We start from the raw sequence: 19,588 nt of genomic DNA, 5'->3' as shown, positions 1-19,588 counted from the left end.
TCCATCAGGTTTACACAAGCAACCAATGGGTGGTATGCAGTGAAGTTCTGATGGAGAAATGTACCGGATGTGTTCATTTCTTCCCTTGCGGGTATTAGAAACACATGGTAATTAGAGATGGAAAAACCCTTAGGAGGGTTACAGGATCTGTCGAAAAAGGCTTTCTTTCTCGACAGATCCCCCTCTAGACTGCTGCTTTTTTTGCCGACAAAGTGCTGAGTCGGCAAAACGTGGTGGCCATTTTTATGCAAAATAGGCACGGGATATTTAAATCCCTGCCTCATTTGCAATGTCAGCCTGCTTAATCTGCATCCTTCTGCCAACAGAGGGATGCAGTCTAGACATACTTTGGGTCCATACTCCAGTGCTAGGGAAGTATGGTTCTTCATAACATTTGGTGTGGTCTAGTTTAAATGATTCAAGACATGGGGCCCTCAGGAAATACAAATTGAGAAAAATCTTCCTAACCTGTCTTCTATTAATGATGGCCAAAGCTGGGGGAGTTAACTTTTTAAAATGGTTTCCCCCGATCTCAGAATCTGAAGTTGTGTTTGCAAACAAAGAGAAGGTGCAGAGGGAGGTGAAGGCCGTACTGACGGAGAGCGCCACCCTCTCCTGCGAAGTGGCCCAGGCCACAACTGACGTGAAGTGGTACAAGGACGGGAAACTGATCACCTCCAGCAAGAAACTCAAGGTGGAGTCTGAGGGCAGGTCCCGGCGTCTGGTCGTGGAGCAGGTAGAGAAGAAGGATGCTGGAGAATACACCTGTGAGGCCGCAGGCCAGAAACTGAGCTTCAAGATTATCGTCGCCGGTGAGAGAGACACTTATTTTTATTTGCTCTTTTATTTTCCACTCTTCAGGGAGCATTTCTTTATGAGAGCTGGGCTGTTAATGTGCCATATATGGTCCTGTGGCACTCATCTGTTGCAGTGTGCCGCTAGGCCTGCGGTGTAATTTCAAGTTCATCTGTGGTCCCAGTACCTGCAGGGGGTTTGCCCCTCTGCCTTAAAGTCATGCATGTGCCGGAGAAGCTTTGTGGACTGGTGGATCTTGGCAAATTGTAAATTCCATGAGGGCTGGTGTTTGGGTAGCTCAGAAGCTCCTCTGAATGTGCATGGCTTTATTTGAGTCTCTTTCTGCTATTTATTCATGTTAAAATCTCCCCAAAACAGTATCTCAGAACATTCCTGGTGCTTCCTACTTTCAGCCAGGTCAGTAATACAGTGAGAATAGGCCGTCTCTTTGTGCTCTGGTAATTTTCAATCTATTTGCTGTCTGTATCCAAAAGTGAAAAGTTAAGTGTAATTAAAAATAGCCAAAAGTGGACAGAAAAGATTGTGTTGGTGTTTGGGTTCTTTTTATTTCTCTGAACTGATTTACCTAGCACTAGATTCTGCCACCATAGTTGGCAGACTTGTCAAATGTTTTTTGTGCATTGTAGGAGTGTATTAGATTTTATCCTAATTTCTTGTGTCTCATCTGTAGTCTGGAGTATAATTAGGGTATGTCTAGACTACATTGTTTTTTCAAAAAAACTTCACCTGCATACACACTGCAATCGCATTCTTTTGAAATTAAATCGAAAGAATGCAGGGTTTTTTTTGACATTGGTAATCCTCAAATTATGAGGAAGAACGCCTTTTTCGAAAGAGCTCTTTTGAAAAAAGGCATCTGTGGATGCAGAACAGGGACATTTTTCGAAAGAAGAGGCAATTGAAAAAAGCACAGGTGTGCTGGTGGCTATTCTGTGAATAGCAATCAGGGCTTTCTTTCAAGAGAAAGCAGTCTGGATGCTCTCTTTCGAAAAAGCAGATGGCTTTTTCGATCCAGTTTTAGGTGTGCACGCTCTATTTTGAAAGAAGCTTTCAGTGACTTGGAATTGTCCTAGGAGTACATAAGGGCCCATTTGGGTCATTATCTTGTGTTTATAGCATCCCACTCTTTTGCCATAAAAATGATTGTGACGTTGTTTCAGTTTTCTGACTTTGACGCTGGGTTAAGTAGGAGGTGCAGATGGAGGGTTTGAGATCACAAACCATTTATTTATTTTAGACAAAGATTCTTTGGTGATTAGTGAAGGTGGGAGGGAGAAATTAAGGCAGATTATCAATATGAGACAGAGAGACAGAAATTAGCCAAGAATCTTCGAATCTCTTGGAAACAAGAGCTCATGTTAGTGTCCTGTGGTGGATCTTAGGTTTTTGGTTGTTGCTGTTTTTAAAAGCCAGGAGCTCACTATCTTTTCCTACCGTGCTAATGCACACAACAGTGCAACATGGCCAGCAAGAGGTGTTGATTGTATCTGTGTACACAACAGAGCTGCATAGCTTTAGCCCAAAGGTTTTTTCTCAAGATGATGAAGGTTTCTGACTTGAAATATCAGAACTTTGCATGATACATATTGTAACCTAGGATGAAACTAAGATTTCCTCTTCTTTGGGATAAGGCTGAGCTATGATGGGTTTGTTTGTGTAAATAGGTCTGGTGATTAGCCTAAGGGGCTGCACGTTAGGATTTCTAGGTGCTAGGCTCTGCTGCTGACCTACTGTGTGGCCATGGGCAAGTTACTTAACCAGTATGAAACTAAGTTTAATTGAGCTGGAAATGGATCTGTTGATACGTTCCTACATCACAGGCTCAAAGGGAGAATTAATTGGTGTTTGTAAAAAAGCTTTGAAGATTGTTATAAATGGTGCCATTTACCTACCAAGATTTCTCCAGATGCTCAGTATGGTATTAGGAAAGATGATCCAACTAAGAGGCTAGCCTGGGATTCACATGAACCTGGTTCGGCTCTGCCATGTGAGGCTACATGCATTTCAGATTGAGAGGTGCTCAGACACGATCATAGTGGGGAGCCAGATAAATGCCTTAGATACATTATTAATGTGACTTACAGCATTAGTTGAACCTCTGGGCCCCTCTAAGAGATAGGGAATAGTACCCATGTTTCATCCTAATATTTGGTGTGGTCTAATTTAAATGATTCAAGACATGGGGCACTCAAGAAATACGAATGGAGCAAAATCTTCCTAACCTGTCTTCTGCTAATGGTGGCCAAAGCTGGGGGAGTTAACTTTTTAAAATGGTTTCCCCCCCATCCCAGAACCTGAAGTTGTGTTCACAAATGAGGCAAAGGTACAGAGGGAGGTGAAGGCCGTGCTGACGGAGACTGCCACCCTCTCCTGTGAAATGGCCCAAGCCAAGACTGACGTGAAGTGGTACAAGGACGGGAAACTGGTCACCTCCAGCAAGAAACTCAAGGTGGAGTCTGAGGGCAGGTCCCGGCGTCTGGTCGTGGAGCAGGTGGAGAAGACGGACGCTGGAGAATACACCTGTGAGGCTGCAGGCCAGAAGCTGAGCTTCAGCATTACTGTCACAGGTGGGAGAAACTCTTTTTTTATCCCTCTTTTGTAGAAGATTTAGGAGGCCAGAGTAATTTTATTGATTAGGAATCTTGTTCACCAATTTTGGAGCAAATTATGGGCCAGGTACTTGCTGCTGATGCTTTGGTCTGGAAGTGGGGGGACTTTTAAAAATGATATTTGTTAATGGAAGGCAGAATCTTTAGGGCAGGGAAAGCCACAGCAGCATCCTCTCTGTCTCTCTATACTACAACGCCAACAGCTCTGTTATCTGCCCCTGAGATGGTGCAAAGCTCTGTGACACATCCTAGCCAGCCTGTACCACAAAGCCACACTCCCCCCTTGAGTACAGAGGAGGGATCATAGAATGGAAGAGGCCTCAGGAGGTCATCGAGTCCAGCCCCCGTAATGTCTCCCATCTCGCTGCAGTCCGGTGGCAATATTCGAAAAGATTAAATTACGATTTCAAACAATTTATTAAGCATCTGTTACCTGGTCACCTGTAAGTACTGTGCCATAAGCAAATCCAGTAATTGCATCATCAATTCTGCTTGGGGAGCCAGCTAGAAAGTTCACCAGGACCTTGTTGTAGCTGTAGGCATCTCCCATGTCTACATAAACATGTAGGTGTAAGCAGGGAGAGTAAACAGTCATGCACAGAGGGCGTGTGAGCCACCGGCTATGACATAGAACTGCAGGTTCCAGAGAGCTTGTTTTTAATTCCTGACTCTGACACGGAATTGTTGTGTGGCCTTGGTTCAGTCTCTGCATGTCTGGCTCCCCTGCTACCTTTGTCTATGTGGGTTGTAAACTGTTTGGTGCAGAGACTGTCTTCGACCGCACATTTCTGCTGCACCTAGGCTGGTCATGCCTCTAGGTCAGGAGTGGGCAATAAATGGCCCATGGGTCAAAATAAGGTATTTCGAAATTACCTCGAAATAAGCTACGCAATTTGCCTAGCGCAATTTGCTAGCTTATTTCGAGCTCAAGATGCTGTGTAGACACACCCGAAGGGAATGACATAGTCAAGGCCCTCCTGCTAAAACCTGCATTTGATCTGATCCTTGGAAAAGCTACTAGGGACTCCTCAGCTTGTCTGATTTGCTTTGATGGGACCTAGAACAAGAGCATGAAGTGACGATAAGAAGTGTGTCTCCCTTCCTGGTGCGCTCACACAGATCCATATCTGTCTTGTCACAGCCCTTGTGAAAGAGGAACAAGAAAGTTTGCTGCATAAGAAAATGGACAATGTTTTCCACAGTGGTGGGAGAGCTCCGAATGCATGTGGATTTAATTGTTCGCCTTTGGCCCCGATACAAATTTTGGCAGCCTTGAGGCAGTGGCTTCGTTTAATTTGAAATGGTGTTCTTTTTCAGAGCCAGAAATCGTATTTGCAAACCAGGAGAAGGTGCAGAGGGAGGTGAAGGCCGTGCTGACAGAGAGCGCCACCCTCAGCTGTGAAGTGGCCCAAGCGAAGACTGATGTGAGGTGGTACAAGGACGGGAAACTGATCACCCCTAGCAAGAAATTCAAGGTGGAAACTGAGGGCAAATCCCGGCGTCTGGTCGTGGAGCAGGTGGAGAAGAAGGACTCTGGAGAATACACCTGTGAGGCTGCCGGCCAGAAACTGGCCTTCAAGATGAATGTCACAGGTGGGGGAAAAGACCCCCCCCCAAATTCCCAAAGATACTGTCTTGTCTGAAAACAGGCAAAGAACAACAGCAATTAATGGGGGCACTTTATTTTGCACGGTGACTCTCAGAGGGTAGAAATGAGTGTCACTCCCTTGCAAGGTAGGAGCTAGGCTGATTTATGCTAGCTGAAGAGCTGGTCTAATGTCTGACATACGCCAAAGTATCAGGGGGTATTATTATCAAGAGAGCATCACATTATTCAATTGGAACTTTCATAATAATGTAAGCAATACATGAATATACTCCTTGCAGAACTGCATGGTGCTTTTATATACAACGCATAATTGAGTGGAGTTGCCACGTCATGCAGGGAGAAATAGATGGAGCAGCAGAGATAAAGGGAGCTGGTCAGTTGAGATGTGAGAAGAGGCAGGGGGAGAGATGCACTGTGAGGTGTGTACAGCTGGCCAGAGCTGTGGAAGAGAGGGCTTTTGCACAAACAGTTGTGAAACATGGAGTCAACGGAGCCACAATGATATAGACTGGTGGAAGAGCTGGTCCTAAGTGGTGACAGGTGGAAACCGGCCCAAACTGTCGCTGAGAATTCAAATCAAATCTGTATCAAACTTTGATAACTCATCACACCGTATTTTTCATGTGTTTGGTGCATGTGCTGTTCCCGGGTTTAGCGGGAGAGGCCCTAATTATCCCAGCAAGTGTTCTCATAGTTCTGAGACAGGACAGCATCCTTGTTCAGGGAAGCCCATAAGCATACGTGTAACTGTAAGCATGTGCGTAAGTGCTGTCCTAGGCATTTCCAGCTTCAGAGGAAGGCGGAAGTATCATAAAAACCTCTTCTTGCAAGACTCCTAGTCTGGCTTTGAAGATATTAGGAAAAACTCTTTCCCTAGCAGGGTGGGGAAGCCCTGGGCTGGGTTCCCTAGGGAGGGGGTGGAACCTCCATCCCTAGAGGGGTTTTAGTCCCGGCTTGACAAAGCCCTGGCTGGGAGGATTGAGTTGGGGCTGGTCCTGCTTTGGGCAGGGGGCTGGACTCGAGGACTCCTGAGGTCTCTGCCAGCCCGCGGATTCTATGAGTTACGGTTCTGGGATCCCTTTTTTGAAGGAGAGAGGTGCTCATCCAAATTGCTCTGCTGTGATTTTTTGGAGGTGCTTTCATTGTAAGATTTTGCTCCTGATCTGAGATGCTGTGAGCCTGTTGCCAGAGGCTACATGCCCTCTTCTCCAGAAGGGTACCCTCCAGTTTGCACGATTGGGCCTGATTCAGCAGTGTGCGTAACGTGGGTAATGGAAGCATGTGCAGTCAAAGGAACTGCCAGACGCTTCATGCTAAGCACGTGTGTACACTTGTGTGCTTCGCCAACTCAGGTCCTCAGCGATCAGGGTATTGTCCAAATAAAGGAGAAATTCCTGCTGGGAATGGCCACGGGCAAGATCCCTGAGTCCCATTTGAAAGTGTGTGTTATCCTGGTTTATGATAGAAATACGAACAAAGAAGGAAGAACGTCTGCACTGTATGTCTAATTTTTAGGGGGAAAAAACGAAAAAGAAACCGTTCTCTGGCTGCACCTGCCATGGTCGGCACATGACAGATTTAGAATTTCCAAAGATGGTGCCTGTGAATGTACAAAGACCTATCGCTTGGGCTCATTTTATATTAATCAGTCAGTTTTCTCTGTTCTTTTTCCTGCCTAGAGCCGGAATCTGCATTTGCAAACCAGGAGAAGGTGCAGAGGGAAGTGAAGGCCGTGCTGACAGAGAGCGCCATCCTCAGCTGTGAGGTGGCCCAGGCTAAGACTGACGTGAAGTGGTACAAGGACGGGAAACTGATCACCTCCAGCAAGAAATTCAAGATGGTGTCTGAGGGAAAGTCCCGGCAGCTGATCGTGGAGCAGGTGGAGAAGAAGGACGCTGGCGAGTACACCTGTGAGGCTGCCAGCCAGAAACTGACTTTCCAGATTGAAGCAATGGGTGAGTGTTCTCCTCCATCCTCGTTCTGGGCAGAGCTGAAGTCAGGGTTCTTATGTGTAAGACATCTGCTTGGCGTGAATATCTTATTTCCTTACCTCCTGGGAATAACTCAGTGACTTCAAATAAGCTAGACCAGGGGTTTTCAACTGACAGGGACTGGGTCTCCTTGCTGCAGGGGGGTCAGGTGAGCACCGGGGGGGCTAAGGCAACTCTCTGTGGCTTTGTCTACACTGCCAGCTTTTGCCGGCAGAGGGTATGCAAACGAAGCGTGACAATATGCTAATCAGCACTTCATTTGCATACTCTCTGCCAGCAAAAGCCGGCAGCGTAGACACAGCCTGTCTGTCCGGGCACTGCAGACTGCGCTGCACCCCAGAAACGGCTGGGAACAGGCCCAGCTCCTAGCGGGAGAGGGCTCCGTGCATGGCCCCTGCCCCAAGCACTAGCTCTGCACTCCCATTGGCTGGGAACCTGCTGCTGGCTGCTTCTGGGGTGCAGCCTGGTCTGCGGGGCCAGGTGAGGCGGGAAGCTGCCTTAGCGCCTCCCTCCCCCCACTGCCTGGGAGCTGCTTGAGGTAGCACCTGCTGCCCCAGCCCTGCCCCCCTAAAGCCAGAGCCCCCTCCTACAGCCCCACCTTGGATCCCACATTCTAGTCACATGATGTTGGGTTGCGGCATCAACAATTTTCGTCAAGTGGGTCATGAGGAAAAGAGTTTGAAAACTGCTGAGCTAGACCACAGATTAATTTGCCCTATTCACTTCCTCAGTGTGGTGTAGCCGATGGCAGAATTTGGCTGATAATCTTTGTGTTGTATGGCACACTGCTAGATGGCTCAGTCTGACTTTGAGACACGGCCTCAAATCATTCCACAGAGAGAATGGGCTGAACAGGGAGGCTGGAACAATTTGTGTAATGTGGGTGCTAAGAGCCATTGAGCCAAACTAAACCCCGCACAGCACAGAAACCACCTCAAGCTCGTGGGTGCAGAAGCTCCCAGAGTTCCAACGCCTCCGGGGCGGAAAGCAAGACAGACGTGGGAGGGTTTTAAAGAGGAGAATGGAGGCTTGGAAGAACAGTGCTTGTCAAATGGAGTTTCAGGATGTGCTAAAGGGCTGCAATGCATTCTGGGAATTGGAGAGGAGGCCATGAGAGAATGAGAAAAGAGATCAGGGAAGGTAGTAGGGTGTAGCAAGTCCATAGAATTGTGGGATTAGCCCCATGGGAACAGAGAAGTTTTCATACACGGTGAAACAAGAATCATAGCGGCTCCAGGTGTGTGTGTGTGTGTGTGTGTTTCATTGTCTTTGATTCTATAACCAATTGCCTCTTTGAAGGAGCAACCAATCCTTCAAACATTCAGCCACATCCCTGGGTTAGGCTGGCTCGTGTTGGGGTCATTTTATGAGCCGTGAAGCAAAAACGGGGTTGAGAACCGCCGCCCTCGGGAGCTGGAATCCAACCTGCTTGTTCATTTTGATTGCGTCTCTAGAACCCGAGGCCAAATTCCAAGCGAAAATGGCCCAGAAAGAACCGATCATTGTGCAGGAGCACGAGAACATCACACTGACCACTTCAGTAGTGCCCGCAACCGCCGTAGTCAAGTGGTTCAAGGATGGAGCTGAGCTCACGGGGAGCAAGAAGTATGAGATCCAGGGCGACGGGGCCGCGAGGACGCTGACGGTGAAGCTGGCGGAGGCCAAAGACAGTGCTGTGTACGCCTGCAAGACAACAAGCGACAGGCAGGAGTTCCACGTGCAGGTGAAAGGTGAGAGAGAAATTCCCAGCAACGTCAAATGGCTCTTCCTTGGGGCTGGAGGCCAAGGGGATGAACTTGAAAATCATCCTCCCCTCGTCTTTGTCTCACAGCTGCTACTGTGTGGCCCGTACCGCCTGCTCGTGTGGGGAGGAAGGGGATGATCGCATGCCCCACCCTTCTGGCCAGCACGGGGTAGACATAAATTGTAGCAGGAGACGGGCTTAGCTTAAATTCTCCACGGAGCAAGCAGGGACAGGAACTTGGCTCTCAGCCACAGTTTGGCCCCTGTTGTGTCCCCAGGGCTGGGCTGCTGGATGCGTTCCTTTATTCAGGGCAGACTGTAGAAGATGACAATCTAGTGGTGGGGTAGTGCCGGGCCAGGAACAAATGGATTCTCCCATCTACCTCACGGGGCAGAGTTGTGGTAATGATTTGTAGCTGGGGAGCTGAGGAGAGAGGGCTGGCTGCCCACGCCGGGGAGAGGAGGACAGCGTCTGCTCCCCTTGTTACTTTAACCTCTGATGCTAAAGCACAATGGAGTGGGCAAGTCACTTTGTCTCTCTGTGCTTGACTTACACTAAGATCCACTCATGAGCAACCCCTCAGTCTGGCCACTGTCATTAAGCGATCACGGAAGGGAACCCTGGGATGTGCCAAATGTAATATACCGGGTTGGTCTGGGCACCGCTGAGAGTGTTCGTTCAGGGCAAATTGCTCAAAACCAGGGCTACATACTGCCCAGGCTTGAGGTCCTCCCTATAAGGCACCAACCAGTCACACAGAGCACTTCAGCTGCTAATCGGGCCAGCAAAACCCCTTTTTCGACAGATCTACGTCTAGACTGCCGTTTTTTTTAAAAAGCTCCGTTTCGGAAAAAAAAGTGGCGGCCATGTTTATGCTAATGAAGCACAGGATATTTAAATCCCTGCTTCATTAGCAATTTCGACGTGCCTACTCTACATCTCTCTGTTGACAGAGAAGTGTCGTCTAGTCGTAGCCTTTATGTTTTACCCACTTTCATGACATGTTTTGAGGTCAGTAGATGAAAAGTTGTGATTATTATCACGGAGTCACAATTTGCAATGCCGTATCTATTGTTGACAGTGTCTTGAATTTCCCACCTTCCTCTGCTCAAAAATCCCGCCTAGTGAAATAAAAAAGAGTAGGAAAAACAATTTTCTGATCTGCTCGGGGCTCTTTGTTTCCTTTCCACGGAATCTCAGAAATCCCGGTGAGGTTTGCAAAGAAACTAGAAGCTGTCGGTGCCGAGATTGGAGGGACCATCTCTCTGAGCTGTGAGCTGAGCCAGGTGAAGGGCGATGTGCGGTGGTACAAGAACGGGGTTGAAGTCAAGCCCAGCAAGCGATTCCAGATTCGTGAGGATGGAGCCAAGCGGGTCCTGACCATAATGGGGCTCCGGGCAGAAGATGAGGGAGAGTATACCTGTGAATCCCGGGATGACAAGAGCAGCGTTCAGGTCACCCCCAAAGGTACCTGGCCAGAGTCATGACATGATATATGACACCCCACTGTCTTCTCCTTCCATTCCATTGTTCATGGGCTGCATTAAAAGCATCCTGCCTGTGTTAAAAGGGCAGAGGACATTGCTTACATGCAGAAATATGTCTTATAGCTGGGGAAATAAGAACTCGCATCTTGCATTTAATGCACTGAGAACGTGATTGCCATTCTGAAAAAGAAATGCAACATATACTGATCCCTAGGAAAGATCTATACATTTAACTACAGGTTGAACTTCTCTAGTCCGGCACCTGATTGGTGCTGAACCAGAGAATTTGCCAAACCACGTAAGGTTAATATTGTCTAGCAGCATTGCCAACACTTCCACTGCTTGCTGAGCTCTTAGAAGACAGTTAGGGGCAGGGGCGGATGAGAGTGCCGCGGGGCTCAGGGCAGCGCTGCGGGGCCCTGGGCAGCAAAATTTCGCGGGGCCCCCCCTTTGACACAGCGCATGCACCGTGGTGCCAAGGCGCATGCGCGGGGCCTCGGGAAGCGCAGGGTCCGGGGCAGCCGCCCCGCTCGCCCTGCCCTAACCGCTGGTTAGGGGTAAGTTAGAGCTAAATCACAGCACAGAACACTGAGAGCCAAGACTGATGTCTGTAAACAAACTTTATGGGACCGCAGGAAACTTGGCCACACTCAGGATAAGCGGACATCCAGCTAATTAACATGAAACCGGGCCACAGATGTTGCCAGACGAGAGAGTTCTGGAGTAGAGAGGTTCAGCCTGTAGCAGTAGGAGTATTATATGGGTTTAGTATGGGTTGATTATATTGCCCCCTGCTGGAGGCTGCCACAGAGATATAACTTGCTGCTTATGCAGCATTAATCAAGTTGCAATTTTATTTCCCACAGTGGAGCCCTTTGATTTTGGCGGTGAAGGTCCCGGGCAGTGTTTCCTGTAAGCCATGCGCTTATGTGGCTGCTCAGGAGAGATTCAAATGTTGCCCAGATGATTAGCAGAGCACCTGCAGCTGGGGGTTTTGTTTCTCCTAGTGGTGCACGTTCACACATGCCTTGGTGCACATACTATTTTATTCTGCACCTGGATGGAAAAAGCTGCACATGGCTGGAAAAGATTAGAAGGAACATCGGTCCCAGGCTCAGTTGCTACTGACAACCTTCACATGAGTAGATGCGAAGCCACAGTTTGTTCCATTCCCATGTCCGCTTTAAAGTCCAAATTATTTGTGATCCTTAAAAAGTCTCCTCCTAGGATCTAACCAGAACTCTGGCAGTTTAAAAGGATGTTCAGATTCTTCATGTGGATGTTCCTTTTCAACCAATTTCATAGTTACTGACGGGTGACTCTGCTACCTTCCTGCAAAAACAGTGAAGGTTCTTTTGGCAAGGAATGTTGTTGTGACTTTGAGACAAACTCAGGGTGTTGGCTGTGATAGGTCATGGCCGTGTTGGCCCTGATAGTGAGGCTGGGATTAAGGATCCTAAAGGTAGATCCAGGATTTTCCCTTCCATGCTTGCTCCAATCCTAGAGTGGCACCTCCATGTATAAAAATTGGACAGTAAATAAATAAAGATTGCCTATCTCCTAGAATGGACCTTGAAAGATCATTGAGTCCAGTCCCCTGCCTCCACAGCAGGACCAAGTACCATCCCTGACAAATTTTTGCCCCAAATGGCCTCTGCCTCCACAAGGATTGAACTCACAACCCTGGGTTTAGCAGGCTAATGCTCAAACCACTGAGCTAGCCCTTCCCTCCATAGCAAGATGTAACGTGACTATGTCAACAGCCCTGATCGGCTCCCCACCACCACTCCCAGTACATCCCACCTATGGGCAGCCCCACCGGGTCAGTGCTGCCTTCTCCTTTTCCTCCTGCCCACTGTGACCAGCTCTCTCAGTGGGAGACACTGGAGGGGGAAGCATGGGTGTGACCGGCTCAGTGGAGAAGGTAGGAAGTGGCAGAATGCTAGGGGACAGGGTGGAAGGGGACAGCACGTAGGGCAAAGCTGGGGGTTGAACAGTGAGCACTCTCCAGCCAAGTGGAACGTTGGCACCTCTAGCTCCATCCCTGGATTTGGTACCTGTGCAAGGAGCCGCATATTAACTTCTGAAGAGCCGTATGTGGCTCTGGAGCCACAGACTGGCCACTCCTGCTCTTGACCGATCTGCTCTCTGGTGGTGCTTGCAGGTTGGGTATTGTCATGTCCGTGCTATAATGTCCCCTCCTCTGCCAGCTCCTAGAGTGGTGAAGTTCCTTACCAGCCTTCGCAGCGTGGTGTCCGAAGAAGGGAAGGAGGCTACATTCAAATGCACCGTCTCCCCCAACGACGCTGTGGTGACCTGGCACAGGAACGGCGTCCAACTCGAAGCCAGCCAGAAATACGTGATCTCCCAGAAGGCCACCAACCACAGCCTCACCATCACTGACCTGACCCAGGAGGACGCAGCAGAAATCTCGGCCAACGCAGAGGGTGTGGAAAGCAAAGCCACCCTCACGGTCCGCGGTAAGATCCCTTTGACTGGCTCAACTCACACTGTAGGATGTGTTGTTTGTAGGTTTCTTTTATTGACTTTCTGGCTCTGGCAATGGGGATGAAAAACACATGGGGTCCATATCTTAGAATAACGCCCAGGACGCTCCAGGACTGGCAATGCTGCTTCTGCGCACATGGTTTTTCCCCAGCTTTGATTTCCCTGGGAGCCCCTGGTTTAAACTTTATAGCCAGCTTTCTGGAGTCACTTCACTTTTACTCTTGTCTCCTCTCATGTGCCAGAGGCGCCGGTGACTTTCACGAAGAAACTGGAGCCCAGAACGGTTGAGGAGAGGGACACGGTCACCCTAGAGGTGGAGCTGAGCAAGCCTTCCATGGAGGTGAAATGGATGAGAAACAGCATTGTGCTGCAGCCCGGTGGCAAAGTGGAGATCAAGGCGGAGGGGACAAAACACAGCTTGACGATTAAGGACGTCACCTTGGCAGACCGGGGCTTCTATTGCTGCGAGACGCTCGAGGACAAGACCCAGGCCAAGCTGAACGTGGAAAGTAAGCGGGTGTCGAGCGCTGCCGCGAATGGCTTTGGGAGGGCAGGCCTGTCCTCTGGGTGTGCTGCCAGTCGGATGGCTGTGCGGGAGGACATGAGCGCTGGAGCGGCCGTAGTGGCTGATTGGCAGTTTGTTCTTCCTGCTGTGACGGCGCGTTGGGGGTTCCCCGTCTCCTGCACCCCGAAATGGCACAAACAGACTGCACCAGCCAGTGGAATTGAGGGTGGTTTATTGCTCCTCCAGCTCAGCGCAGCACAGATGTAGTCTGGTCACAGGAACTGGGCTAGGATGCCTCAGGCCCCCTTGAGATGGGGGAGACTGGGCCCCTAAACTCCAGCCCCTTCTCCTAGGCTCTCCTCCATGCCCTCCGACAGCCAGCAACCAACTCCCTAACTTCCAGCCCTGCCCCCCAGCCAAGGCAGCATCCACCTTCCTTTGTTCCTCTCCATGGGGGGTGTCTGGCCACTGGTTTGCATAGTGACTCATCCTGTTTTGCTGGGTCGTGGTACCCACGGCAGCCAGTGGGGGTTCCCCCAGAGCCAGCAGCATAGAAACCAGCCAGGTACCCCCACTACGTCACAGTTCTCCCCCCTCCGAGAGCGAACTGAGCAGGGTCACTCCGCTCGTGACCTAGGGAAGTTCGGGTCCTCTGCGTGGGAACCCGCCCCGGGGACATGGGTGCTCCCCTTGACTCGGGCCGGCCGTGGCGAGGCCCCACATGAATTGGCTTCCCTCTGTCCACTCGCCGCCCCGCTCCAGGGCGACTGGCACAGGCCTGTCCTCGGGGGTCACACCCACCCTTCCGCTGGCCTTGATCTCTGGCCAGGGTCTCTCGGGCCGGGGCCATGAGCCCAGCGAGCCTTCTCTGGACAGCCAGGGCGGCTTCCACCCCCGATGCTCCATTCAGGGAGGACTTCCCCTCCCATAGCTCTCTCAGCAAGCCCAGAGGGTCTATCTGGGGTAGAGACCCCCAAGCCGCTTTCCTCCTGTCTTGGGCCTTCCCGCCCCTCTGGCAGGAGTCACAGGACCGGCAGTACCGCTGCACGGCTGTAAAGATTCCCGGCCAATAGAAGTGCTGGAGCAGCTTCAGCCGGGTGCTCCGGATCCCCCGGTGGCCCCCAACGGGGACATCGTGGGCCAAATACAGCAGCTTGAGGCGATACTTTCGGGGGACGACCAGCTGCCACTGGACCCCCAATGCCCTCACCTTCCTGGGGGGGAGCCACTCACGGAACAGGAGCCCACGCCCCCGCAGGAATCTCTCCTGGCCACCTCTCCCCCGGGGCTGAGCTGCATGGAGGCCAGCCTGGTCCCTCAGCCTCTGCAAGGAGGGGTCTGCCTGCACCTCAGCCTGGAATTCAGCTGCTGAGGCAGGGATCGGGACCTGTCCCCCACCTCTGCCTAGGTCCGGAGTCCCAGCCTGGCTGGACCCCGTGTCCACTGGGATGGGACCCTGAGGACGCTGCCAGGAGTCCTTCCCTGGACCCAGGTTGTCAGCCCCCCGCTGGCTCTGGCTCCCGGTAGTGACTAGAGCCCGCTGGGATTCATGGGGCCACTCCTCTAGGTCATTCCCCATCAGCACCTCGGTGGGCAAGTGCGGGTGCACCCCCACTTCCTTGAGGCCTTCCTTCGCCCCCCATTTCAGATGCACCCGGGCTACAGGCACCTTAAACGGGGACCCGTCTATGCCCTTCAGGGTCGGCTGGGTGTGGGGTAGTATCCGCTCCGGGGCCACTATGTCGGATCGGGCCAGAGTCACCTCCGCTCCCGTGTCCCAGAAGCCCGTCATCTTCCTACCATCCACCTCCAGGGGTATGAGGCACTCGCTCCGCAGGGGCCGTCCTGCCCCCACCCGGTACACGGAGAAATCCGCCTCCTGAGAATCAGACCTCCCAGGGGAGGTGCACTGAGCATCCTTCCCCTCTCTCTGAGCTGAGGTTTGCCTGCCAGCCCCTGCCTCTGGGGCAGCCTGCCCTTCCTCCCGCCCCAGCCAGTTAACCCTGGAAAGTCCCCGGTCCTGGGACCTGGTGCACTGAGCCCTCTTGTGGCCTTTTTGCCCGCAGCGATGGCAAGTTAGGCTTTGGGCTGTCTCTGTCCAGGCCCTGGCTGGTTCTCTGGGGCGCAGACGACCTGTTCCTTGGTCTTGCCCCGTAGTTGACTCCCTCCGTCGCTCAGCCGAGATCCGGTCTCTGCGCGGTTCCCTTTCTCTCCGGGACTCCCGTTCACACCCGGACCGGCTCTCCGTGAACTCATCCGCCAGTCTCCCGGCCTCCTGGGGGTTCTCTGGTCTCCGGTCCTTGAGCCACAGCCTCAGTTTGGGTGGGCACGCTTCATAGAACTGCTCCATCATGACCAGCTTGAGCAGCTCCTCTGCGGTCTGGGCTCCGGCTCCAGACACCCACTTGCGGCAGTATTGCGCCAGGCGGGAGGCCAGATCCACATAGGTCTCCAGTGGCCCTTTCTGTACCCCCCGGAACTTCTTCCTGTACATCTCGGGGGTCAGCCCGAACTTGTGCAGCAGGGCCTCCTTGACTCGGTTGTAATCCCCTGGCTGTAGGTCCTCCAGCTGACTGAGCACTCCGGCCGCCTCCTGGTTCAGTGCGGGGATGAGCTCCTGCAGCCAGTCAGCTGGGGGGACCCGTTGCAGTCCACAGGCCCTCTCAAAGGCACTGAGGAACCCGTCTATGTCACCCATGTCCTTCAGTTGGGCCACCACGAGCCTCTCCAAGCGTCTGGCAGTCCTGGGACCCTGGGGCCCATCCGCACTTGGCGCAGCCGGTGCCCCGCCGGTTCTCCGCTCTGCCATGGCCAGCTCATGCTGCCGCTGCCTCTCTCGATCTTGGCGCTCCCTCTCTCGGTCCTGGCGGTCCCTCTCTCGGTCCTGGCGGTCCTTCTCTCGGTCCTCTACTTCCAATTCCCTGATCCGCAGCTGGATCTCCAGGCGCCGCAGCTCCGCTGGGCTGGCCCCTGCCCTAGATGGGCTACTTGCAGGCCTCCCGGGAGACGCTGTCTCATCTCTCCGTTGGGTTCCAGCACTCCTCCCCCTCTCTGAGCCTGACACACTCTCAGGGGGGGTCTGGCTGCTTCCCCTGGGGACAAGATCCTGGCCCTGTGGCTGGTCATTATCTTCCAGCTGGGCAATCAGCTGGGCCTTGGTTGCTTTCTGCACAGGCAAGCCCCTCTCTCTGCACAGCCCCACCAGCTCTGCCTTCAAGAGTCGGGCGTAGGCCATCTGCCCGCTGGGCCCCTCGGTGCAGACTCACCAGTCTAGTGCTGCAGCGCCCCACGATTCCCAGGAACCGCTTCGCTCTGTCTCCAGCACGCCTGGCTCCAGGGCTCTTGCTTCTACTGCGGCTTGTCGCTTGCCGCTGGAAGCTCCATCCACGGGGTGCAGTGCATCCCACCCCTGACACCAGTGTGACGGCGCGTTGGGGGTTCCCCGTCTCCTGCACCCCGAAATGGCACAAACAGACTGCACCAGCCAGTGGAATTGAGGGTGGTTTATTGCTCCTCCAGCTCAGCGCAGCACAGATGTAGTCTGGTCACAGGAACTGGGCTAGGATGCCTCAGGCCCCCTTGAGATGGGGGAGACTGGGCCCCTAAACTCCAGCCCCTTCTCCTAGGCTCTCCTCCATGCCCTCCGACAGCCAGCAACCAACTCCCTAACTTCCAGCCCTGCCCCCCAGCCAAGGCAGCATCCACCTTCCTTTGTTCCTCTCCATGGGGGGTGTCTGGCCACTGGTTTGCATAGTGACTCATCCTGTTTTGCTGGGTCGTGGTACCCACGGCAGCCAGTGGGGGTTCCCCCAGAGCCAGCAGCATAGAAACCAGCCAGGTACCCCCACTACGTCACACCTGCCTCCTTCTGTTGTCTCCAACGGCCAAAGTCCCCTGTCTATTGGCTTGACTCCCCTTCACCATTATACCCTTCTCCCCTCCTATTTCCTCACCCCTTTCCACTCTGTCTTTTGCCCCCTGCATTTCCTCCGATACAACCCTTCCTCTTCCATGTCTCGCCTCCCTTCCTGGCAGTATCTCCCCACAAACAGCTCTTGAAATGCAATTGACATGAAAATAATAAATCCCCTACCCTCAAGGGTGCAAGTATTCAGGTAAACTAACGATCTTCCCTTTCCTCTGTAACTTCTGTAACTCAACCTTCTTCCCCATATGCCATTTGTCTTCGTTGTAATGTCACCTCTTCATTTAGAGTATGATGTTATTCCGAAATAACCAAGAGCGTGTCTATGCAGCCAGCCGTTATTTCGAAATAATGTCGAGCTGGAGGACTTCTTACTCCGACTCCTGTAGCCTTCATTTCATGGAGTAAGGGAAGTCGAAGTTGAATGTTCTTCCCTTTGACTTCCTGCTGTGTAGGCTGTGCCAAAAGCCAAATTATGCTATTTTGGCTTCAGCTAGGCAATTGATGTAGCTGAAGTTGCGTAGCTTAAGTCGAGTTTTGCCCTGCTGCGCAGACGTGCCCTTAGGTAGCATGTGCTTCAAAGCAAGGATCTGTCCAGTTTTGTCTGTGAAGCGCCAGTCACAATTTGGGTGCTATATAAATAATATGAAGGCACCCTTTGAATATCTAACAGACGGAGAGAGGGTTAAAGAGGCTGAGCTCTTCAGTGGAGAGCCAGAGCTGCATTTCAACTTCCAAGTTGTGGTCAGTTTGGAGATGATGTCCTGGCTCATGTCTGTCTCTAGTGTGCATAGAGGAGATCCATGGTATCCAAAGAGTTCAGAAATCTGCTTAACAGGACCAGAAGCCTCATGACACTTACCTGGCTTTGAATTTTGTTAATAATCACTGCTCAGACGATCTCTGTGGAAAGACTGAAAACCTTGGGGGTGAGTTTTAGAACATAAGAATGGCCAGATTGGGACAGACCAATGGTCTGTCCAGCCCGGTATCCTGTCTGCCGATAGTGGCCAATGCCAGAAGCCCCAGAGGGAGGGAACACAACAGGTAATCCTCATGTGATCCTCCCCTGTCACTCACCTCCAGAAAAACAGAGGCTAGGGACACCATTCCTGACTAATAGCCATTGATGGACCTAACCTCCATGAATCTGTCTAGCTCTTTTTTGAACTGTGTGAAAGTCCTGATCTCCACCACATCCTCTGCCAAGGAGTTCCAGAGGTTGACTGTGCCTTGAGTGAAGAAAAACTTCCTTCTGTTTGTTTTGAACAGACCCAGGCCAGTTTATGGCTTTGCGGTGAAAACCTCTGACGTGTGTGGATTTCAGCGGTTTCAGTATAAAGCTGGGCGAAGTCCAGTCCTGTGGAGATTTGGGCTTTGTTCAGATCCAGCTGTCAGAGGTTGCCAATGCAACTAGATCAGAAGCAAAGCAGCTGCTGTGAAACATCTGGTAGGCGCCCGGCCTGAGAGCTAGTGGAGATCCCAGTTTTAAAGTATGAGGCTTGCCAAGCGTATCCGGGATTGGGAGACATCCAGCTATGACTGGCCCTTAGCATGAAGAAGTCTTGTCTGAATCTGTGGCTTAGTTCTCTGAAACCACCCGCCTCTAGCAACAAAAGCACTGACTTCCCGGCCTCTCTGGGCCTCGCTCGTTCTGTACAGGGTAGGGATAGACACTCACTAACCCCCGGGTGCTCCAAGCATGTCACTGGAGAGCCCCGCCCCTGTGCCGCTGGACACAGACCTCTTAGACCCACTCTTCCTGAAGGCACAGAACACACCAGCCTGCAAGGCTTAGCTCAGGGTGATCATCTCATTTGGATTTTCTGGGTTAGCTGGGATTGTTCACATCCATCACGTGACATTTACTCTGTTTTTGGCTGGGTGAACACAGGGGAGAGAACAGCCAGGCTGGGCCCTCGGGCAATGGGGAAAGACGGGGTGGAGCCTTGGGCAGAAGGGGCGGGGCCAGAGGTGGACAGCCCTCAGAGCTGCTCAAAGCACGACACACCCCCTACAGACCCTTGAGACACGGTCAGACCGCACCACACCCCCTCTAGCCCCTAGAGCCGCTCGGAGCGCACTGCACCCCCCTCTGGTCCCCAGAGCCGCTCGGAGCGCACCACACCCCCTCTGGCCCCAAAGCCCCTCGGAGCGCACTGCACCCCCTCTAGCCCCTAGAGCCGCTCGGAGCGCACTGCACCCCCCTCCTGCCCCAAAGCCCCTCGGAGCGCACCACACCCCCTCTGGCCCCAAAGCCCCTCGGAGCGCACTGCACCCCCTCTGGTCCCCAGAGCCGCTCGGAGCGCACCGCACCCCCTCTGGCCCCAGAGCCCCTTGGAGCGCACCGCACCCCCTCTGGCCCCAGAGCCCCTTGGAGCGCACCGCACCCCC

At 52.3% G+C, this 19,588-nt stretch overlaps 1 protein-coding gene across 31 annotated transcripts in view; it reads left to right on the top strand.

Annotated features, from left to right (window-relative positions):
* Positions 1–19,588, top strand: part of OBSCN (obscurin, cytoskeletal calmodulin and titin-interacting RhoGEF) — a 320,581-nt gene that overhangs the window by 64,714 nt on the left and 236,279 nt on the right. For all 31 annotated transcript variants that reach the window (XM_089776829.1, XM_089776823.1, XM_089776814.1 and 28 more), the window contains 8 exons: positions 537–812; positions 3,108–3,383; positions 4,743–5,018; positions 6,714–6,989; positions 8,480–8,755; positions 9,970–10,236; positions 12,467–12,736; positions 13,007–13,273. In XM_089776829.1, coding sequence (XP_089632955.1) covers positions 537–812; positions 3,108–3,383; positions 4,743–5,018; positions 6,714–6,989; positions 8,480–8,755; positions 9,970–10,236; positions 12,467–12,736; positions 13,007–13,273 — 2,184 coding nt within the window. The remainder of the gene's footprint in view (positions 1–536; positions 813–3,107; positions 3,384–4,742; positions 5,019–6,713; positions 6,990–8,479; positions 8,756–9,969; positions 10,237–12,466; positions 12,737–13,006; positions 13,274–19,588) is intronic.

The sequence above is a fragment of the Pelodiscus sinensis genome, chromosome 2 (assembly GCF_052426305.1).
Source record: "Pelodiscus sinensis isolate ZL-2025 chromosome 2, ASM5242630v1, whole genome shotgun sequence".
Lineage (NCBI taxonomy): Eukaryota > Metazoa > Chordata > Testudines > Trionychidae > Pelodiscus > Pelodiscus sinensis.
This window is presented reverse-complemented; position numbering and strand designations above follow the sequence as displayed.